The sequence below is a fragment of the Amphibalanus amphitrite genome, unplaced genomic scaffold (genome assembly GCF_019059575.1).
Source record: "Amphibalanus amphitrite isolate SeventyFive unplaced genomic scaffold, NRLGWU_Aamphi_draft 000073F_arrow, whole genome shotgun sequence".
NCBI classification, from domain to species: Eukaryota; Metazoa; Arthropoda; class Thecostraca; order Balanomorpha; family Balanidae; genus Amphibalanus; species Amphibalanus amphitrite.
The window spans coordinates 376,252-389,167 of record NW_024881569.1 but is presented as its reverse complement, the minus strand read 5'-3'; the positions used below and the strand labels follow the sequence as shown (position 1 = coordinate 389,167).

The 12,916-nt window shown below is 50.2% G+C and overlaps 1 protein-coding gene across 5 annotated transcripts in view; it reads right to left on the bottom strand.

Moving 5' to 3' along the window:
* Positions 1 to 11,734, bottom strand: part of LOC122379170 (collagen alpha-1(I) chain-like) — a 31,944-nt gene extending 20,210 nt beyond the window's left edge. For 2 of the 5 annotated variants that reach the window (XM_043361129.1, XM_043361130.1), the window contains exons 1-8: positions 11,475 to 11,733; positions 5,152 to 5,352; positions 4,803 to 5,003; positions 4,018 to 4,359; positions 3,345 to 3,463; positions 1,455 to 1,651; positions 449 to 1,073; positions 79 to 192 (exon numbers count right to left, since the gene is read on the bottom strand). In XM_043361129.1, coding sequence (XP_043217064.1) covers positions 79 to 192; positions 449 to 1,073; positions 1,455 to 1,651; positions 3,345 to 3,463; positions 4,018 to 4,359; positions 4,803 to 5,003; positions 5,152 to 5,352; positions 11,475 to 11,621 — 1,946 coding nt within the window. In that variant the 5' untranslated portion in view covers positions 11,622 to 11,733. Of the gene's footprint in view, positions 1 to 78; positions 193 to 448; positions 1,074 to 1,454; positions 1,652 to 3,344; positions 3,464 to 4,017; positions 4,360 to 4,802; positions 5,004 to 5,151; positions 5,353 to 11,474 lie in introns of all 5 variants that reach the window. The other 3 variants (XM_043361132.1, XM_043361133.1, XM_043361131.1) reach the window with 3 other exon arrangements.
* Between the last annotated feature and the right edge of the window lie 1,182 nt (positions 11,735 to 12,916).

The window sequence follows — 12,916 nt, the reverse complement described above, 5'->3', positions numbered from 1 at the left end:
CAGGCTTGGTGGACGCTAGAAGCGACTGTCATAGGAACCAGACCCCGACATCACTACAACCGGGGCTAGTCTCCTTACCTGGCATACGGCGCAGACGAGAACGGGCGTCCCTTGAGCCCTCCACCGAGGTCCTGCCACGAGTCTGCGGACTCTCCCGGTCGATCTCCGCGGCTCTCCCTGGGGCCGGTGCCGCTGCGAAACGAACGGCGTGCACAGGAGTCAGTCGGGGAAATAGATAGTCCTGATATGATGGAACAATGTGGAGGGCCACTTGTTACCATACGGCAGAGCTGGATAATGCACGGCAACGCAATGTTAAGACAGCAGTATTAATAATATGCTAACCTAGGGGCTAGGACTACTTGACAGTAGTGTGTATGAGTTAAAAATTAAAAAAAAAAACTGTCGCGTATCGATTACTTTGCACCCAGTTCTTCCATTAACTCACTCGTCGGCGTAGCCGTCCCAGTCGTTGTAGCCGCCGTCATAGTCGTAACTGCCGGGGTCGGCTGGGTCATACGGTTCGTCTCCGTATCCTCCTCCAGGCCCTCCGCCGCGGCCAAACCCGCCACGACCCCGGCCGCCGCGGGGCCCACCGCGGGGTCCACCGCGCGGGAAGCCGCGGGGTCCTCCGCGGCCACCGCGGCCCGGGCCGTAACCACCCTCCTCCTCATAGTAATCACCGTGGCTGTAGTCATCTTCAGCAGAGTAGCCACCACGGCCGCGGCCGCGGGCTCCCCGGCCCCGGCCGCGTTCATGTCCGTCACCATCGTAGCCGCCCCTACCGCGGCCTCTGAATCCTTCATCGAGCCCTCCCCGGCCTCGTCCACGGCCCCGGCCGCGCCCGCCGGGTCCGTCCCACGAGTAGTCATCGTCCTGAGGGCCGCCGCGGTCTTCAGCGCTGTACCCGCCGCGGCCGCGTGCGCCTCGCCCCCGACCGCGGCCGCCACGACCGCCGTACGCTCCGCTCTCGCCGTACTCCCGGTCGTAGCCGGAGCCTTCGCCGTAGTCCTCGCCGTAGCCGCCGTGTTCGTCGTAGTCGCCGCGCTCACCCCTGCCCGACTGTTCCTCGTCTGTGACAGAGGGGGAGCGGTGCTCACGTCAGAGGGGGAGCGGTGCTCACGTTCGGGGGTGAGGGACATGACGAAGGACTGCTACACGGCAGCAATTCGTCGGTTATTCATGGATTGATGGAAAATAGGGAATCATAGGTCGATTCTAATTAGTTAAAGTAACTCAAAAACAGAGAACAAAACGACAACTAGTAGAAGTAAAATGGTACAGCTTACGTCGCATACTAGACAACTAAGCAAAAAAAAAAAAAAATGACACATTTTATTTCACATACAGGAAAGCACCACTGGTAACACAATACACAAGGAAGCATCTAGCTCAAAACGACCAATCCATCCCTGTTCAATCACGTACGCCCTCACAGCCGACAACCGACTCACCGAAGCGGCCGGAGCCGGGTGCTCGCGCTGCAGCGGCGCCAGGCCCGGGTGCGGCGGCGGCCGGCGGCGGAGGCGGCAGGTCCGGTGGCGGTGTCTCGCCGCGAGCCTTGGCCAGTTTCTGAGCCAGCCGTCGCCGTAGCTGTTCGTGACGCTGCAGCAGCTTGTTCTTCATCTGAAGCATCTCCTCCTCGTACGACCTGGGCGGGGTGGCGGGGAGATGGTAAATAAGAAGACGACATTAAACGGTGAGAGGACAGCCATGCGACGATGGAGGGCTTAAGGCAGGGGTCGGCAAATGGTGGGGCAGGCCCCCTTTGGGGGTAATGGAGCCCCTCGGCGGGGGGTAATGGGGGCCTCTGAGAAAGCCGTATCTTAGAATTAATGTCTCCCTTGATGGGACAGACATCACGCCTGTTTGGTCTCAGGGTTCAAAAATCGAACGCTAACCGTCGCCCCTCTATTGGCGTTTTCATAACAGCTAAGGTAAACGGGGAGGGGCCGGTCGGACCCCAGCCTCTCGGCCTCTGAAATATGAGCTGGAGCTTTGCGTTAGAAAAATGAACGTGCTACCCGTGACGATAGGAAAACGCTGCTACCCAATTTTAACCTTCGCACTTATAGGGGACCCCCCTTTTCCTCGGGTTTTCGCGAATAACTCGCGCAAAAAGCGGCCGATCGCGATGACATTTTCAGTACAGGTTTATCAATTTTATACATTGTAGCTAGAATTTCGCAACCATTTGAACATATACCAAGTAATTTTGGTGCCTTCGTAACATGTTACGAAGCTGTCAGTGGTTGTTGATGCCTACTATAAATACCCGACAGGACGCCTATTGGTTGACCTGACCTGACCCGACCTGGCCTAAATGCACGAAGACATCTGTGATCAAAACTTAGATAAAATTCGTGATCAGTACCCCGACAAACTCCACAACATCCTCACTTTACGAAGTTCTGACAGGTCTCGATTTTCCGACTTTTTGGGTCATTGAGCCGACCTGGAAGGTCAATCAATGACCTAGGACCTTAAAATTGCGTATCATCAGCTTCCTCTCGTCAGGGGCAACACGCTCGTTTTTTCCGCGAAGCTCATGCTTGATCAGGGGCCGAACGACAAATAGGGGTCCAACGAATTTCTCCCCCCATAAATTAGCGGCTGGCAAAACACCAATATGGGTGACGGTTAACTTCCTTGGCCATTGGGTGACTTAAGACTTTCAAAGGGTCAATGACAATTGTGTAGTAGATCAGAACCCGCTGTACCTTCTAGAATTGAAATTTTATGACCTTCCATGATCTCAAGAAACAACTGCCTAACAAGTCAACAGTTATTTCTGTCAATGTATGACATGTTTTATGGCAGATAAAAAAAATGATCGGCTCGAGGGTAAAATTGTGTCGTGATCCGACGTTTTTACATAATAATACCCGAAATACCCAAAGAGTCACGGAAAGGTATAGTGAGCTCGGTTGTGTATGCAATGGTGTCTGGTAGGGTGGGGGTAATGGCCCTGCCTGGCGCCCGAAAAGGGGGCACGACCCCGGAGGGCCTGCCGACCACTGGCTTAAGGTAAGAGGACGGCGAGATGAGGATTAGAATATAACATCATGACGGTGAGAGGACGGCAGGGTGAGGGTGAAAATATGAACGGATGAAGGTGTCGAGGGGATGAAAGAATGACGCTAAGAGGATGGCGGGATGAAGATGGGAGGATCGCGAGGATTCAATGACAAAACAAACATCGCTCAATGTACAACTAGGAACTCCTTCAGAAAGAGCTGAATATGTTCCATCCAGCATCACTATTCACTAATTCTTTGACATTCACGGACACAGGATCTCATAAGCTCTGGCAATCCCTGTGCAGAGTGCCACCACGTGCCTACCTGAGCTGAGACTTATCGGCGTGTCCTCTGTTCTCGTTCTTCCAGCTGTTGAACTGCTCCTCCCAGGCCTTGAACTGCTTGTCAAACAGCTCGTCCGCTCGCTGCAGTTGGCGAATTTCCTATGGAAGCGATTCACTTCTGTCAGTAGCAGTCCTACTGGGAGCAGGCAAACCACGAAAGAACATAGACACAATCAACAAAACAAGTCAGAAACCACGGCCACTGACAGCGGACCAGCATTAAAGATTTAACCTGTTAACCTGATCAATGACAAGAATTATATGTTGTTTATGGTTCACGTGAACATTACAAGTCTAAAAATGCTGAAGCATGAAAAATCAGTCGGCTCCGCCATACTCAGTGCACTTGAGTGCCCTCTCTGGACGTGCGAGCGGCGCCATCCCAGCGCGCTAATACAGTACCTGACTGGGTCCATCAGCACAGTCTAGGTACCGTACTAGCACGGAGGGAGGACGCGCCAGGTGACAGAGGTGTCGCGCCAGGTGTCGTCCAGACGATAATATCCGACATATCCCACATATAAATCCCAGCATCTTCCGGCTCGCAACGCTGAGTAGTGTTGAAGCCGAGTACAGCTTAAATAACATGAGACAGCAAGGTACACAAACAACTAACAGAAGTGTGACATTGTGTGGCGGTCATCATGACTCACCTCCTGCTCTTTGGGTGTGAGCCGGGAGATGGCCGCCGCCGACTCAGCCACCGCCGCGGCTGCCGAGCCGGGTACAGGGGGCTCCCGGCGGACCTGGGACTGCGCGGCCGGCCCCGGGCCCGCGCTGGGTGCCTGTCCGGGGGCCTTGGCAGGCGGCTGGACGGGCCGCGGTGCCGCGGCGGACGCGCCGGGGGCCGAGTAGGTGCTGCCTGGGGGAGCCAGTCTCGGAGCGGCCGCCAGTCCGGGGACGGGCGCCGGTACCGGAGCCGGAGGCGGCTTCTCAGCCGGGGCAGGCGGCCGCGCAGCTAGCTGGCCGGACAGCGCCGCGTCATGGGCAGCCATCTGCAAAACAGAGCGGAGTAGAGGTCACCTCTGAGAGGCAACGTGAAATCATGTTTCTCAACCAATAGCACATAACCTTGTTACTATGGAGCTACTTCGTCAAGCTATACATATACACAAGTTAGTTAACTAGCCAGATGAGCCATTTATGCTGTTCTTTGAAGGCCCACAACGTTATCGAAAAACGTACATGCTGAACTAACGTAAGCAAAAGCATCAGATATCGAAAATCAAAGGCGTGGAGCCCAACGCGCTTCCATAGGAACAATGAAGGACCCTGACACTTACGTTTGAAGAATCGCCTCCATTAGTGCAAAATTATAAAAGGACGATAGTGGTTGCAATCAAGGCCCTAAAGGTTGCAATGGTCACATACTTGGCTATAAATGCCACTACTCGTTAGCCTCAAAATTCCGTAAGGTAAGACGGTCGCCGCGGCTCACCTGTTGCCCCCACTGGGCGGCCGCCGCCATCTGCTGCTGCTGCTGCTGCTGCTGCTGCTGGCCGTTCCAGAGGTGCTGGCCGGATGGCAGGTAGGCCTGGCCAGCGCCGGCTCCCATCATCATCCCGGGCTGCTGGTAGGCGCCCCAGCCGGCCGCCGCGCCGAACTGGCCCCCCGCCTGCAGCGCGCCCGCCGCCGCCGGCTGCCACAGAGGGGAGGGGGAACCCGGTGAGCTGCAGCCGAGCTACAGAGGCGACACTGAACGGACCGCGGCATCCGCAGGAATCAAACACCAAGGATCTCGATAGTAATTGAGCCCTGATTGAGCCTTCAAAATAAATGGTGATTACCTCGTCATCCTCCTCCTCCAGTAGTTGTTCGTGTAAGCCACGGAGGTTCCTTGTTAGACGCCGAAGGTCGTTTCGAACGCGAACAAAACGGTCATAGTCTACGGGGTCTTGTGAACGCAAGTAGCGTAACCAGAGTTTCCTCTTTCTGTTTTTCATTGTCATAGCCTCCCCAGTCATGTACACTTGCTTCTGACCAGTCCTCTGTAATAAAATACATTGAAATATATTAGATGCTAGGAAGTTCTTTTGAGACCCTATTTCCAGCATTTATTTTCAAGAAGTATGAACCCACTAGCTGAACCATTTAGCAATAATGTCCAAATCTTTCATGGATAGAATGTGCAATTTTTCCTTGCTTTCAACCTCGCCGGCCGCCAACCCCCCCACCCCCCTCCTGAGTTATTTCGCGATAGCTAGAACACACTGGCGATAGAGAGCTGAAACTTGGCATACCTGACCTTTGATTCAAGCCGGATCTTTTTACACCAACCGCATTTTCAGGTCAGGTCAGGTCACTGACCTATGACGTCATTAGCAAATCTCCGCACGGTCCTGCAATGTCTTTGCCGGTGCAATTCATCTTTTGCCGGTCGAAAGTTTTCAGAAAAATAAGTTTGTCGCAAGTTTGCGAAGCCCTCAGTGCCAGATGCGCTTTTACAGGGAGATGAACTTGCAGAGTTCATCCTTGAGAAGCCTCACAATTTGTACATGTCAGATTTTTTCTAAAGATACATGAGGTCAGGTCGGCCACGTGACATCTGGGCTATGGGGAAATATGGAAACTGTTATTTTGGCGCCGGGAATAATCTAAAACTATCTCAAGCACACGGAATCGTGATTCCGTGCACTCCTTAGTCCTTGCAGGGTCCGATGCTTCGCTTTTGCATTGTAGACCGGGCGTGACGTCATTACGTCACTAAACTAAGATCATATCCGTTTTTCGTCAATAATTCTCGACCTAGTGAGCTACCGACCAACTGAGCTAGCGAGTCTGGAAACCCACCAATGGACCCAGGAAGACCTGCCGAATCGAATGATATGCGATATGACCTCCTCCGTCCAACTTCGTCACCTGATGGGCTCTGACCTGACCTTGTCTCGAGGTCAACACCTTAACCCTCGCCCGTTTAGCCAGTCGCGAACGTATGGGAGGGGGGGGGGGGGCGTTGGACCCCCTCCTGCCTTGCCGCCCCTGATCGAGCTAGAGCTTCGCGGAAAAAAGATACCCAATTTTAAGGCCCTAAGTCATTGGTTGACCTTTAAGGTCAGGTCAATGACCCTAACGTCGAGACAATAAGGGTTTGTCAAAACTTCGTAAAGTTAGGTTGTTATGGTTGAGACTATTAGTGAGGTTGTTATGGGGTGTTGATCACGAATTTCATGTTACGAATTTCATGATCACAGATGATCACAAGGGGCTTTCCAGCTGTCCAATCAAAATTACACTTTGCATCTCAGTGAGCGACGCTCCGCAGTCACTGTCGGATCCGCGGGGTGGAGGGGGGGGGGGCATTTTGGAAAAAATGTTCCCCGCAACGCCCGATATCAACGAAAATTCGCACTTTTTCGAGAATAAAACCAAAACTACACAAATCTTTAAAAGTTTTCTTCAAACTGCACAGCAGTGCAAGAGTCGAAATCCGGTGAGTTTTTGAAATTGAAGAAATGAAGAAATGAAATGAAGAAAAAAAAGGCGTACTTTCCAAATTCCAATACAAATTTTCAATTTCCAGCACACTAGAAAGGTGGTCTTGGAGTCAAATACCACCTTTCTGGATCCGCCAGTGTCAGCAGCCACTGTCCTAGACCTGGTCACACAACACCACAGTCCACACAATCCACACGATCACGATAACGTTCCACCCAGCTCTCCATTCAACCGCACCGCCCCTCTCTCGACTCTTCGGGCCGCCCCACACTGGACCTCGCATGCGGGTTGCGACTTGCGAGTCTGCGGGTTTTGGATTCTCGAGTATAATACTCATTCATGGAGTGATTAAACCATTCTCTTATGGTCACTACATCAATGCAGTGAAGCCGGTGCACCCTCAGACATTGCACATTATCGCAATAACAGCACAATGAACCAAAATTCGACTTCAACAAAACACACCAAAACTCGCAGCCCTCGCAGCGAGGAAAATCAAAAGTTGACTCAAAATCAACTTTTGGAATGCGATGCAACTTGGCTCGCATGCTAAAACCATGCAGACTCGCTTGTTACATGGTGATGTGGGCCACTCAACATAGAGTGCATTCTTTAATTTTCAAGAAACACGAAAACCCAAAAACTCGCAACCCGCATGTGCGAGGTCCAGTGTGGGGCGGCCTTTCCTCAGTCCGCACGCAGGACGCCGGCCGGCCAGACAGCGAATTATCCGCTCCCACGCGCTGTCAACCGCCGGTCTCCTCCAGCCAGCTCGTTCGAGTCATCCCTTGAAATACAACTGCACTGGCAACTACAGACTGCACTTCAGATGGACTCGACAGTGCTGTCATCTGCTTCCCTACTAGATAGTCGTGCCTTTCCCTACTTGAGTCGTGCCTTCGACAGCGTCGACCACGGCATCCTTCTATCGAAACTACAATGGTACGGTATCCACGAGAGATGGTTTCGGAGCTACCTGGATGGGCGACGGCAGGCGGTGAGAGGCGACTCCTTAATCCTTCCCCTTCCCATGGTGTACCTCAAGGCTCCCTGGTCGGCCCGATCCTGCTCAGCATCTCCACCAATTACCTCCCCTCCTATCTCCCACATGGACGGTTGGTTTCTTACACAGATGATACCCAGCTCCTTGACTCCGTCCATCCCGGACATCTACCCATCCTTAAAGCCCGTCAGGAGGAAACCCTTCTTACGGTTCAGTCTTATTTCACATCCAATTCCTTAAAAATGAACCCATCCAAAACAACCCTGCTCCTTACTGGCGCCACTAGCAACGTTAAGAAAACCTCGTCCTTTCACTTAAGTATCTCTGGTCATACACTAACACACTCTCCTTCCGTTAAGCTGTTGGGCGTGACGGTCGACCAAACACTATCCTGGGAAGCGCACATATCCACTGTTGTCAAAAAGTGCAATTCCATCCTTTTCTCGCTCTATATAATTCGACATCACCTTACCCCCGAGGCCCGACAGCTACTTATCCAATGTCATGCCTTCCCACATATCCGATACTGCCTCTCCGCCTGGGGCGGGGCCGCCGCATGTCACCTTCAGAGAGTGCAGAGGGCGATCAACTTTGGGGCCAGGATCGTGTTGGGGGCACCTGCGCGTGACCATATTTCGCCAATTCTGAAAGAGCTGGGCTGGCGTGGTTTAGGTGAGATGACCATTCACCACGACTGCGTCCGCGTCTTTGGCGCACTGAAGGACAAGCGAGCTCCCGCCGCGGTCCGGTCCTTGTTTGTCCCCGGGCCGATGTATCCCAGCGAACCACACGAGCGACATTGGCTGGTATGCTAGAGCCTCCGGGATTTCGGCTGGCCATGTCGTGTCGCGCCTTTTCTTGTCGGGCGCCCTCGTCCTGGAACCGCCTGCCGTCGGCCGTCACCAGCTCCGAAACGCGAGCAGAGTTTTTACGTTTACTGGATACGTGCTTTTTTATTTTCATGTGTTTTATGTGTGTATTTTAACTCATCGGTGTGCAATGCATCGTGTTTCTTCACCTTTTTCTTTTTTAGTCCATGTCTCAATTATGCATTTTGACTCAGGTATGACATTAACCCACCATGTGGAATGGCCTGTAAATATACTGTACTACGTATTAACCCTCGCCGGCACAGGCCATTTTGCGTCCTTCGACGGCACAAGGGGGGGGGGGGTACGACCCCCCCCCCCTCGCGTTTAGCCCCTGATCGAGCTAGAGCTTCGCGGAAAAAACGAGCGTGTTGCCCGTCACGAGAGGAAGCCGATGATACCCGATTTTAAGGTCCTAGGTCATCGGGTGACCTTCCAGGTCAGGTCAATGACCCGAAAACCGGGAAAATCGGGACCTGTTAGAAAGTCGTAAAATGTGGCTGCTATGTGGTTTTCCGGGGTGCTGATCACGAATATCGTGTTAGTTTTGATCAGAGATGATGTCTTTAAGCATTTAGACCAGGTTGGGTCAGGTCAGGTCAGGTCAACCTGTAGGGGCTGTGACGGGTATTCGTAATACGTGTCAACCGCCTCTGACAGCTTCGTAACATGTTACGAAGGCACCAAAACTACTTCGTAAATGTTCAAATGGTTGCTAAATTCGAATTCAGCTCCAAAAACTAGCCTAGAAACATGTAAAACTCGAAAAAGTGAACCGAGGTCACCCGAGGTCACCAAAGGTCAATGACCTGACCTGACCTTCAGGTGACCTTGATACCCACTCTAATGTATGGGAGCAACGTCAAATCACATGTTTGAACGTTTGAAACCACGAAAAGCTTGCAAACGCGCGGCTAATGCGAGCCGACATACGCCGAATCGCGATTCCGGCCAAACATGGTCTCGGAAAAGAGGTCACAGGTCAAAGGTCATTTGGTTCAGGGTCATGAAATTTTCAGGGTAGGTGTAAAATTGATCAATGCGAGGGTACTGAAAGTTTCGTTGCGATCGGCCGCTTTTTACGCGAGTTATTCGCGAAAAACCTTAGGGGGGGTTGCATCCCCCCTGTGCCGGCGAGGGTTAAGATAGGTAGGTACTACTCTCAGAATTTAGGTGCCAGTCCCCAGATTTAGAGTAGACCACACTGAAGAACTAGTGCCAAAAACAGGTAAATTTGGTCATTTTTCACCTTAGGTGCTATTTATCACCAAAGGTGCTGCCAACCATTTTTAGGCTGAAACAGCTATTGAGTGCCAGAAACAGCTTTTCAAGAATGCATTTAAATGGCATCCACAAAAAAAATCTAGCCTGACCTATCCTTACCTACAAACCTACTAATCTGCAACCTACCAACCTACAACCTACATACCTACAGCCTACCACCTACCTACCTCACCTATAACCTTCCAACCAACAACCTATCTACCAACCTACATACCACTCACTCTCAGACTTTATCTTCACATATACCAGCTTTTAGAAGACTATGAGTATTCCAATTGAAAATATGTGAAGTTGGTGTTTTAAATGATCTGTTGCTTAATTCCAGCTTAGGTAACACTGGTATGGCACTGGTATGTGGGAGCACTGGTATGGAAAAATCAGTGATGTAACACTTCCCTCGCATCTCATTGGTCAATAGCCTGTTGCCAAGGCAACATGAACGGGCTAGCGCGCTAGCTAGGGCTGCTGATAAGGGCTCTGACTGGCCGCTAGCTAATCCCTGCCTTTATGCCTTTTTTACAGTGGGAGCTGTGGCGACCAGAGAAACTTGAACAGGCACCTGTGAGTTATGGAAGCAGAGTTGACAAGATACACCAGCTCTCACCTCTCACTCTTGAATTTCCCTAAATCACAAGAAGCCACTGCCACTCCAGCCAGGAGAAAAACTGCAATAGCCTGCAGTAGGCACCTTCTAACTTGAACCTTCTTACTATGGCATTGCCTTTGGCACTGCGCTGCTTCGCAAAAAGCAATTTGACATCACTTTCCTCACGGTTGAATAGCATTGTAATATGTATTCACTCAGCCTTGGAGCTTTTCCATTCAATGCAGTGCATGGCAGGTGGAATGCGCAGTCAGTGGAGAAGGACAGTGGCAACTGTCACTGGCAACAGTAGTCAGTAAATATTGTAGGTACCTATTTAAAGGGACCCTCCCACCTTCAAAAAAGTTAATGAATTGGCATGAAAGTGATGTCGCTCGATTCAGAAAGAGCAAAAACGAATATCTACCAAATTTCACCGAAAAATATTCACCCGTTTTCAAGATATTAGACTTTTACTTTTGTTTACTTTTTTGGGATCTCCGCTGTTCCTAGCGACTTCATTTTAGAAGTGCGGCGTTCGCGGCAGATGTTGCGCGCAAATAGCATATACCACCACTGCTTTACAAAGATGTTAGTATAAGGTTTTAAAATCGTTAGATTACCGCTGACGTCACAAATTCTAAGGGGGCATCTCAATGCATTAGCCCCTTAGAATCCGAAAACTGCAAGTTTGAAATTCCATATCTCCGAATTAAAGCATTTTTCGATGTTGTGAGTGCCCAAACCGGTATTTGCAGGCCATGGCCACCAATTTGGCTATCTCAACTCAAAACTAATGTTAAGGTGGGAGGGTCCCTTTAAGTATCAGTACGGAAAGACCACACAATTTTTTTGAAGCCTTTAGTTGGGGTAACAAATGGCATGCATAGTTGACTGAAATCGCCCATAACAAAATATTAAAATAAAAGCACTTACCATTAAAGGGTAGCCTGCATAGCCGGCTCCAGTTCCGGCGTTCGGCCATGCGTCCATCATCGACGCGGGCTGCGGTACGGGTGGATCTGCACCGATCCCTTGATTTGCCAGCGCCTGAGCGGCATTCGCCCAAGCCCAGCCGCTCATTTTGATCTTGAACTACTTTGGAGACACAGCTACCATTCAATGACTGGAAAATAATTAAAATAACACAGAGTAGCTGTCATCCTCCCTCACATCACCACGCCGCCATATCCAAAATTGCGACCAGTGTTGCCAGGTCCAGGGGGGTACGCTCCGGCTGTTTAGCATTACGAAAAATGGTGACAGACGTTTGTGGAGGATTGTCGACGAACTCTTGTTCCGCGAGCAGTACTTACACGCTAGCGGAAAATTCACCAATCAGCGCTCGGCAGTACTCGACGCTGATTGGTCCGACGCTCGTGACGAAATTGCGGGGGACCGCAGTTATTCTCTATGGACCCGAATAGGCTTTTGGATTTCGGAGGAGTTTCTTTAAAGGGACCCTCCCACCTTCAAAAAAGTTGATGAATTGGCATAAAAGTGATGTAGCGTGAATCACAAAGAGCGAAAATGAACATCTACCAAATTTTACCGGAAAATATTCACCCGTTTTCGAGATATAAGACTTTTATTTTTGTTTACTTTTTGGGAAATCCGCTGTTTCTATGACGTCACATAAAGGTTTTCTTTACGTCGGCATTTGGAAGCAATAGTTTGGTATCAAAGTGCGACAAATATTGCGCGAATGATGCGTTTATCTTATCAAGGTCAATATATGATGGCCAATAAAGGTTCCAGGACAATTCTTATGGCATTTCTTCGTATCGCAATTCTTCGTCTGCAAATCTTCGTCAGGGCATTTATTCGTACCTATCGCATTACTTTGTCTCGCACCAGGGTATATGAAAATCGGCTCGCATTTCTTCTTCAACGCAAATATATGCAAGAGTAAGCATTGAGGGACAAATAAATGCACCGACGAAGATTTGTAGACGAAGAAATGCGGACGAAAAATTGTGCTACGAAGAAATGTCATGCGAGGATTCGTTCGGGTACCATGACATTTATGTGATTTCAAAGTCAAGGTTCACAGCTGATCTGCTAAATCAAGCCAAGAATCCAAACTATCAAAAAACTATAAATATTTGTTTGTCTGTCACAGAGGTCTCAAGCAATATAAGGTTGACATATGTTGAATCAAAAATCTACTGCCACAACTCACATCTCCTGCCTTAGTTTATCATTGTTGTTTTAACTTGCTTTCAAGAGAAACAGAAGTCAGTATCTGATATCACTTCAGATGATTGTTTCAAGATCTGAGTTCAAATGGAAATAAAAGCAAGATCAAGATGAAACAGGGATTATTGCTGTTAAAGTAGTTTGGCCATGATACAACAAGCACATAAATCATTAGCCAA